The 9,996-nt window shown below is 55.6% G+C and overlaps 1 protein-coding gene across 1 annotated transcript; it reads right to left on the minus strand.

The window, feature by feature from the left end:
• Window positions 1–393: 393 nt before the first annotated feature.
• Window positions 394–9,796, minus strand: CSUI_010795 (zinc finger (ccch type) motif-containing protein). Its single transcript, XM_068070896.1, has 9 exons — window positions 8,919–9,796; window positions 8,230–8,325; window positions 7,635–7,782; window positions 6,651–6,731; window positions 6,023–6,504; window positions 4,857–4,947; window positions 4,286–4,355; window positions 3,221–3,299; window positions 394–2,674 (listed from the first exon to the last, which is right to left on the minus strand). The coding sequence occupies exons 1-9, from the start codon at window positions 9,093–9,095 to the stop codon at window positions 2,519–2,521; spliced, it is 1,380 nt and encodes a 459-aa protein (XP_067917128.1). The 5' UTR covers window positions 9,096–9,796; the 3' UTR covers window positions 394–2,518.
• Between the last annotated feature and the right edge of the window lie 200 nt (window positions 9,797–9,996).

Raw genomic sequence — 9,996 nt, forward strand, 5'->3', positions numbered from 1 at the left:
CCTTCATTTTATTGTTGTTCCCCCGGGAATAACTTTTCTTCGTAATAATTCTTTTTGAACTACGGAGAAGTAGGGCGGAAACTAGCCCCGCCTCCTTCCTGTTCACACTGCTTCGGCTGTCCTAGCAGCAGTAGTGCTTTAATACACAATGGCATCATGTTTTGCTCCTGTCTCTGGCAGGCACGTGATCATCTAGGGCTGTGTCCTCCCACAGCGCACACGGAATTGCCAGACGCTGTAGCACGCCACGTGCACGCAGGTACACGCGGTCTTCCCCCTGGCACACGCAACGCACGCTTGCACAAAGATCGTCGCATCGTCGTCCACATTAGGCCACCAAAACAACCCCCGGGTGGCCAGGCGTGCTTTGTCGTTGCCTGGGTGTCCCCGCAGAACGTGGCCGTGGAGTTGTTCCAAGAGAATGCGGGGGAACTCTCCCCGAGGATCACACACCCTGCACTCTGCATTGGTACGTATCCAGAAGTACCCGTTCTCCCAGGAGTACTCTCTGTGTTTGAACAGGACATGTGCCCCACTCGCTTGCTCATTGGCGCGACGGCCTCGGCCCGGCCCCAGAAGCCTTCGTCCGCTGGTCCGCACTCCGTTCGCGTTTTATGCTTTGTGCGCCCTGATACATCACTCTGACAGACAGGACCTCCACGCAACGACATCGACCTTTTGTCAACTACCTTTTAGACCTCGAGCCGTACTCCCCGCCAAAAGCTCCGTCCGGTCAAAGCGTTCGGAACTGCGAGCCAGTACCTGTTTAGTCTGAACTGGCGTCGGAGACGCTAGCACCGCCGATGAACCCTCAACAGACCCGTACTCTCCTCAGCTCGCTAAGGGTGCCGGGATTCCGCTACGCTGTTGGTTTGCACGCAACCATCACCCTTCGTTCCGAGCCCGTTTCTACGGAGCGCCGACGCTCCTGACGCCCGTGCTCTCTTAGCTTTGTATTCCTTTGTGGGGCGTTGTGTACCGCTCTACCGCGCAATGGTTTCTTCCACTCTGCGGCCCACCAGCATCTTCACATCTCGACGCCCTCATACAAGTTGCTCGGTTCATGGCGTGCCGGTGCGGAGCTACACGCGACTCCGCCAAGTACTTTCCTGCCCCGCGCGGGCGACCGCGTTTCCGATCGCTTCTCTGCCCTTTTGCTGGGCTACGGGGGAAGGGTGACAGATCGCCTACCCGAATACCAGCACTTACCTCTTCCGTTGAGCACTTGGTGCAGTTCAATACGCGTCACAATTCCCAACAGCGAATAGGAAAGGTCGGCTGGAGCTAGCTGCAAGCTCGTCGATTGCTTTTGACTACACTTTCTGACGAGACTCATCTCTACAAAATTCTCACCAACTTACACCGGTGATCTTTGTTCACACCGCAAGGACCTGTTGTGACCGGACTGGACACAAGCTCATCTATGACCGCACATATATTGGTGGCGTAGAGTTCTGTGCACCGCGGCTAATATTCCATCCTTCTCGTGCCTGCATACCGTGGCAATCATGCACGCACTGAACTGGCTGACAACACTACCGGTCTTGCACTAATGGCACTGACGGCTTGGAGAGAGCTGTACCCATTGGGCAGTAATTACACAGGTATCATCAAACGTCTGCCAAGAGAGGTATTACATTCCCCGATGTCCTACATAGCACCAGCACGAGAGTCCACCAAGGCTATAGCGACCGCGTACATCCTTGCGGCAATGGCTCCTTGTCTTCTTTGTCTCGGACTCCGCTTCGGCTTCCTATATACACTTCCGAAACTCAATACCGATGGCAAGTGTCTAGCGCTTCCTCATTTTATTGTTTGGAGGGTTTTCTTTTTCCAGGTGGCCGTCTTTCTCGAAAGTGTTGCACTTCTCGTTGCCTCTTCGCAGTTGGGTTCAGCACTCGCCTGTTCCCGTCGCGCAGTTCATCTTCCAAAGCAACTCTGTTCCTCTAGCATCTTTTGTCAGAATTCTTTCAGAGAGATTCACCGATTCGGCTGCTCTGTCCGTATTGGGCGATGACTGATTCCCCGAGTAACGCGTTCGAACAGCCGCGGGAAGTTCCGGTGTCTGCACTGAAACGTGCTGCTGCTCCTTCTGCCCTGCTCCTAAGCCCCTCTGACCCACTTTGGCTGATGGCTTTCAAGACGCCAGCTTTTTCTCGCTTTATAGGGGTTGCTGACAATCTACCTTGTATTGACTAACTGCTCATCTGGGGCGGCGACGTCCCTATTCAAACGGGGGCACTCTACGCCGCCCCGTGCTAACCGTCCGCCGTGAAACCCGCGCGTTCGTGCAGACTCCTCCAAGACTCCACCACCGCTACGTACCAAGTCACCTGCGCGTCAAGGCTCAAGGCCCTGCTCGCTGCCCTGGTGCAGATCCTCGCGGCCGTGCGGCTGCGACAGTTGACGCGTTCACCGCTTCTCTGCTTCGTTTTTTGGCGTGTATCTGCTCTTGGCTTTTCACTCGTGCCCTTATCACACCGCCGGATGAAAACAAAAGCCTCTTGACCGACTCATGTCAATCCAGACGACTTCCGCTGCCACCTTCAAAGCTCGAAGAGGACACTCCCGAGTCTAAAGCGCCGCTCCCGTTCGTTGCACGACTGGATTTCGGAGACACGTCACCCCTGCTACGATGCAGGAAGGTACAGGCATCACCTCGCCTGCATGAGCCCTAACAGGAAGCAACAGAAAAAACCCGTCAAGAGCAGCGCGTGCGAGAGGGAATGTGAAAGTTGAACTGTGCTGACTGAATCAACCTCAGACGTCACCACACTCTTCCGAACACCGCAGGGAGCTCGCTCCTGTCAAACACCGAGCTCCGCTCTTCACATGCACATGTCTGAGTTCACGTGGAAAAACTGGAAACAAAGACATACATTTGCCAACCTGCCTTAGTGTACGTCGTGCGATGGAGCCTCTTTTCGTTCCCGCTTTCTTCCGTATACACACATTTTTCTTCCGTAAACAGAGACACACACAGGCCAAGTCTAGCAGCCTGAACACCTGGCTTGATGCTTTTGAAACAGAGAAGCAAACGGAGCACACGAATACCGCGGGGACACGCCCACGCAAGGACAATAGCTACCAGACTGGTATCCTACAAGCACAGCGGGACAGGCAACACACTGGCACCTAGACGAGCCGCTGACCAACTGCTTCTGCCCGTACGACATCAAGAAGCGCACAAGCCGCCCCTGCTTCAAAGTGGGTGGCTGACCTGCTTGTAAAAAAGGCACTCCTTCACCCTGAAGGGATACGAACCACCCCGGACAGGCGACCTAGAGCGAGGTCTTCCTCTACGATAAATCGAAAGTACACATGAACAAGAGATCAAGCCAGTTATTCGCCGCCCGCAAGACACACACATCTGCTTCGACGTAGCGCGTACCTACGCAGGCACCGCGAGCAAGTTTCTTCATTTCTCCACCAGATACACACACCTCCGCGCGCCGAGGCCAGGCGGATCGGGCCACCGGTGCTGGAACAAGGAAGCAACTGACGCACGTCTAAAGATCCTTTTTGGAAGAGAAGGTCTGGCGGGTTTACAGCGGGAGGCTTACACCCACCGGCTCTCAGCTACCCCTGCGCTTGGAATGTCGGTCGGGGTCTTCCCCCCCCTCATGTCCCCACGTGTCCTTGCAGCTGATTGAAGTGCAGATACAGTACACTCAGGGGCTCTAGGTTCGTTCCCGGCTTCTACACAAATGCGTCACTACCTGCCACTGCCGTTACGGGGACCACAGCTGCGTTTTGCTTATCTCCATCAGTAGTATCTTCCGCAGCTACCACAAACTCGGCACCGCTGTGACAGAGCGACAACTCAAGAATCTCGGACGGACACATCCTGCTCTTGAAGGCCCTGCTTCCGCTGGACACACAAGCGTTCGAAAACCAAATATCACAACACATGTTCGAACCACTAGCCACGAAAAAGGGAAGTACCGGCTTGCTCCTGAGAACGCTCACACATTAGCGCCGAAGCTCCGATGTGTATAGCAGGCCACCCCCCAACACTGACTGACGCAATGCAGAGTATAACTGCACACAGGTTTTAGCTTAGCCCAACCTGTGAACGGAACCCCACGGTGTGGAGAGCTCGTTGGCAGGGCAAGGCTGGTACAGAACATTCTTTCTGCGTGCAACGACGGCTGTAGCCCAGTCTGTTCCCCGAATTGCTACGCTGAGCCGCTTGATCAGTCGGGAGACCCTTCCACCCATCTCGAGAAACAATCTGAAAAGTCGACATGAATCGTCTCCTCAACGACCGGCACAATCTGCTTACCTGCTGCTGTGTCCATATTCGCGGCCATAAGGGGAAGAACTGGGATAGCTCCGGGCGCCGCCGTTCATTTCTGCGAAGGGCGGGAAGCGGAGCAAAGGGCAGTAACAACTGGTCCGCGTATTTAAGAAATAGAAAAGACAAACTTATACAGGCGCGGCTTCTACTCAGACATGGAGGAGCACCAGCGCACAGGCCTGCCCACGAATTACACAGGTATAGTGTGCTGTACTGACTGGAAACAATGAATGGGAGTGTACCGCTTCGAGGAAAAACAAAGGAATGCGTATGCCTCACTCTCTGCTCTACCGTTGCCAACAAACTGATGAAGTCCACTGCGCCTTGGGCTGGCGGTTCCACCAAGGCTAGAGAAGACGCTTGCTCTCCGCGGCTCCTCTCAAGGCAGTAGGCGGCGCAGATGGAGAACACAGATTGTACGTAACTTTACGACCTGACGTGCAGAACGGAGAGATATCCCAGGCAGGGCTACTGCTGCTCGTCCCAGGGGCCCTGTTTGGCGCACTGCCCTTGCAACCGCCGTTGACTGGTTTGCACCTTCTGCATATCTGCCCACCAGATCGCGTTCCATGGGATCCGGCTAAGTGAGGATGCACCAGCGACGCTTCGTGGACGAAGGGGCAAGCATCTCCCTTGCGGCAGCCATGCTGAGCAGCAAATAAACTGGAGAAGACTGACAAATCTCGTTAAGAAAAAACCAGTGGGTGAGAGTGATTGGTGCACCACTGTGAGCCTGAAATGTTCGAGCATGTCGGCAAAAAAAGTGTAACGCGCTCAACACCCGGCAACCCCTGCGCCAAAGAGATGCCCCCTCGAGAGATTACTATACACATACACATCCATTACGCAAAAACGAGCGTCTGGATGCCCACAAGAAAACCGAACGGACACGATGGGATATGCGAAAGCATGTCTGCCACTAGGGCTGGCAGAATGGAGAGCATCGTGCGCCTTCGCCACCAGTGCGAAACCCGGTACGGAGAGACAGGAGAGAGTCGCCGCTAGAGAACCCTCCCAAATGACATGCTCCCTTCTGAGCAGCTACATACTGACTACCCTCGCTAAGGCGTGTACCCCTCGGAGAGTGATTTCCCGTCCAGGCAATTCGATGCCGCTCGAGTCGTCCTGAAATCGGCTGCATATGGTCTCCGATCAATTCATCGGCAGCTCCTAGCCTTGTTCTGTTATCTACCTCAGAGGGTACTACGGGAGCGCTCACGGGTAATGGAGCTACGGCACACATCATAGCTTTGCATATCGGCAGATGTGCAGCCTCAGCAGCCGCGCCTGGACCCAGGGAAACGTTGTCACCCGCTTGCCTTCTCATGATGTTCGCTCGCGGACCCACTGGCCAGCTAAATTCCGTACACGATAGTGCCGGGAGTACTTCTTGTATGGTTCTCTACAGATACTCGTGCAAGGAGCAAAAACCCTGAAACTATGTAACAGGCGGACACGTTTCGTCGAATGGGTTTCCAACACGGACCCGGGCGCTACGACTCGCTCGCATGCTCTCTATCACATGATCTCTATGCCCTTGTCCGGCGCGGTGATCCGAGGCACGGACAGTTAAGAATACCCTACAACTCTCAATGCCTCCTCTGCGGTGACGCCAACGGAACGCGCCACCGAGCCGCACCGCACCGTTCGCAACACTTCGGCGCTTTCCACCAGATCTGACACGGACGCTTGAGCGGTGCATGCTACTGTGTTTCCCCTCACCGGCCAAAAGTTGCAAAGCCGTCTGCTTGTAGGAAGCATCACAGTGCGCTCCCCTGGATCCGAGCTGCTCCCTGCCGGGTGCTGTACGTGATGATAGCTGCTCCCTCCGTTGCCTGCGCCCGAACCCGAAGCATTGCTGGAGCTCGAGCTTGCTGCGGGGAAGTACAGTTCAGTATGCCGCGCGGATACCGAGGCAGAAGAATTGCCACCAGCCGAAGCCCCCGTACTGGCAGCTGATGCATATGACGACGGCGAGTAGCCCGCATACGCCGCGTACACAGCAGCCGCTTCTTCTCCACCACTCGAGGACGGTCGGTTAGCCGCGACCACTGGAGCGGTGACGACAGCCGGCTGTCCGTACACACCACCGGCAGGGTCCCGCATCGCGACGTAGTACTGACCATACGGAGACGGCGCCACCACCGCTGCTGACGAACTTGCGGCTTGCCGGAGCGCTGCGATCTCCTCCAGCGTGAACTTTCCTAAACAAGAAGTCATGGAGAGACATCCCATATATATATAGGCTCTAGGGTAGGGCCGTAGCGCTCCCCGCAGCGTGCTCGTGCGCGCGTCACTCTTGACTGAGAAGAGAGACGACTTCACCGCATTGCCAAAGAAGCTTTCTCACCCGGAAGGAGCTCGTCAACGGAGTGGGCGTACCCACAGTACGCGCCTGCACTGCAGTGGCTGTTCCTGTTGACGCAGAGGTCTGAACGAAAAACCGAAGACACAAAAGTTGTCAGCAGCCTTCACAGCTGCGCCAACAAAGGTTTGGTGCCAAAGAACCGGCTTGCGACAGACGACCAGCGGACCCAGACGTGTCTACACGTGACGACCGGCAAACCCCCCCACGCGGCCGCAGTTTTCACATCCGAGTCTGCATCTCATCTGTACGATTACGTGCCGGGTCACCAGTCACTGGCCCGGAGGACACTACACGCGTAACAACGCTGGAACCAGATTGCTTCTCGGCCACGGGTCTGCCGCTATCGTCGAAGATCAGGTGAGAGAGGCGTTCATGCGCTTGCAGGAGGAGGCTCTCCGAAAGAAAGTGAAAACAATCTCTGTTGTTTCGGCAAAATGGGAGGGGGGGTGTGCCGATGCCCCGCGAACAGAAATACGGAAATCTCTACCACCTCTTTCATGCAAGTGTGACACGCGGGCGCAGCTGCTCACACAGTCTGTACTGGAAACCAAGGCAGACGCATGTGGACAAGAACCCTTCCCCTTTGCCGCCGGTTTCCGGGACGTCTGTATCGAACCAGGCGATTCAAAAAACCACCTCTTCGAGCCACAGAGCGACTCCTTCCTCTTGCTGGCTCCAAAAATCATCCGCGAAATGCGAGAGTGAAGAAACAGAGAACTGCAATGGCCCGACTGCAGCTCCCTGCTCTGCCTGCCACTGCAGGACGACAGCGAATTCCGGAACCAACGAGAAGGTGGAGGGCCTGTAGAACTAACGTAACCCGCGCACCTAAACCGGGCACTGTCTGCAACGAGAATCGCCGGTCGCAGCGCTGCTCTTTGTTTCCCTAGCCCGCATCGTTCCGGAAGCGACTAAGTACTTGAAGAACACCAAGAAGGAATCCCTACGAAAAACTGAGCTCCGTACCTGTCTTGTATCCAGTGGAAGGCTGCGGATACTGCGAGGACGCTGATGAGACCCCGTAGTACGGCGATGTACTCACATCAGATGGAAGTGCCATTCTGCTACCCGAGGGATGCATGTAAGGGCAGTCTCGTCCGTGTTTGCAGACGCCCTATACAGATAAGCCCAGAGCTACACAAACAGAGAAGGCTTATCCGGTTTACACGAAGACAGCCTCCCGGAAAACGGTCTTGCCCTCCGACGGACATGAACAGGGATACTGATAATTTGTACACAAGGCAGACGAATGCCCGAAGCACACGAAACCAAGGCACGCTTCTTGTATTCACACGTGGTGGCCCCGCGGCATAGAGAGCATAGTGAAAGCTTAAAGAGTAAGTTCACTGAGCTAAAGTCTGCAACCCCCCTCAGGAACGATCTCGAGCATGATGCATTTCTGGGATTAGATACGCGAGACGGCACAGCCCGGAGTGGTCTCTGCTGGAGCCAGAGACGCCAGCAGAGAGCAGCCGCCGCCGCGAGAGATACTGGTGGCTGGCTGGCAGCCTTGGACCGGTGAATAAAAGGCACGCAAGGAACTCCGTAGGCTGCAACTCACCCGGAGAAAGAAACGGCAGAGAATGCCCCGTGTTCCCTGGAGATCTTCGACACCGTGACTAAATGTACACCTGTGCCCATTGCGGCAGTTGCCAGCCTAAGAGAAACGAATCGAAACAGTGTGAGCGTTCACTTGAGCCAGGAAAAGTAGACGTGTAAGGCCACGATGTGGCGAACCATCTAAACCCGCGTGTAAATGCGGTGGAGCAGTAAGAAGGAAAGAGGCGAGAAGAACGCATACCGAACTGTACAACGGGGGGGAGTGAGAAGCACCACCATGCAAGACCGCCTTGAGAGAACACACCGACTGAGAACTGCTCTCTGCCTTCAGGGAGTATTACAGTCGCAAAACTGCACACTACACAATTATGGTAACGGTCATCATCTAGCATCCAAGGCGCCCCTTTGTACTCCTGCCGCGCTCGTGGCATCCACTATTCGGTAACAGCTGACGCTGATGGCGACGACTGCGCGGAGTGGCTGCCCCACCCCAAGATTCTTGTAGTCTATGATCTTTTCGGCCGCCTTTCACGATCACGCTGGCCACGTAACCGGGTGCGGCGGGAAGTACACGGCGAGCCGGACGTCCGGCTTTCCTGAAATAAGCGACAACCTCAACGGGTCGAAGGGAAACGAGCAAACCAGAAGCGAGCTGCCTGGTTTCCACAGGCCCTGTAGCGGGCGGCGTACCTGCCAATGACGACACAGAGTTTTCTTGTATGGAGTGGCCCTCGGAGGGACATCCGAGGAGCTCCTGCGAAAGCGTCGATGTTCAGGGCCGTCTCGTCCCTCAAAGCCATCCTCGTCCGGAAAACGCGCTTCCGAGTGACGGGAGCTGGCGACATGGGCACCATCCGTATCCGACATGATGAGCGCTAACCGGACGAAAGGTTAGGCAAGAGGGGAGGTGCGCCTCTCCGGAGGAATGAAGTCGATACTGCAGCAAGGGGGGGGTGCTGCCGGTGCCAAGTGACCAGCGGGGAGGCACGCTGGCTGTTAGATCAGAAAACAAGACAGAAACAATCTCGGGAAGCCACACCGACCATCCCGCGCCCTGGTGGGAATAGGGACCGAACACTGATGCAGAACCTGTCCCGATGAAGTGTCTCCAGGCCGCATCGAGCACGCAGTTGATACTCGGAAAAAAGTGACAGATGTTCTCGCATGCGTAATGAAGGTGCCCGGGCGGACTGGCGTTAACCGCACGGAAGAAACACCGCTCCCTGGAATGATTCAGCTCCCCAGTTTGCCAGGAAATCGCGAGAAAGCAACAACAGCGCCGTCACGAAAGGGCGAACAACTGCAAACTGGTAGCCCGGCTGAAAATCTAACAGGAGAACGAAGAAACGACCTATCAGAAGCTCAGCAAATAGAGGGGGAACAGGGCGCTTTTGACGGCTGCTGCTTCTCAGTTTCTACTGGATCGATGAGGCCCACACAGGCTGTACGCACACCGTACAGACAAGAGTCCAACCATTAACCGGAATTCTGAGAGAGATCGCATGACCAAAAAGTGACAGAGAATCCCCTTCCCGAAAAAACACAAAACTGGGAACCTCAGACCGCGCAATAATAATGACGAGTCGCCCCGTAACAACACCTTCCACAGTTGCATGTCCCTCACACCCGCTCCTGGGAACCAGCAGGCCCGGTTGTCCGTGGAGTGGCAAACCGTCGGTTCGGAACTAGCGCAGAGTGTATCTCGTTCCTCGCGGGCATCACGCCAACAGAAACACACAAAACCTAGCACAGTTTGAGGCAGGGCGCC

The sequence above is a fragment of the Cystoisospora suis genome (genome assembly GCF_002600585.1).
Source record: "Cystoisospora suis strain Wien I chromosome Unknown contig_8347, whole genome shotgun sequence".
Lineage (NCBI taxonomy): Eukaryota > Apicomplexa > Conoidasida > Eucoccidiorida > Sarcocystidae > Cystoisospora > Cystoisospora suis.

Bases quoted from the DNA above. Each gene is read 5' to 3' on its own strand.
- CSUI_010795 (XM_068070896.1), bottom strand. From the start codon at position 9,095: ATGTCGGATACGGATGGTGCCCATGTCGCCAGCTCCCGTCACTCGGAA. The intron at 7,783-8,229 runs GTGAGTTGCAGC...TTATCTGTATAG, and splicing joins TCTGCCGTTTCTTTCTCCGG to GGCGTCTGCAAACACGGACG. The intron at 4,948-6,022 runs GTGAGGGGAAAC...TTTGCTGCTCAG, and splicing joins GGCTTTGCAACTTTTGGCCG to CATGGCTGCCGCAAGGGAGA.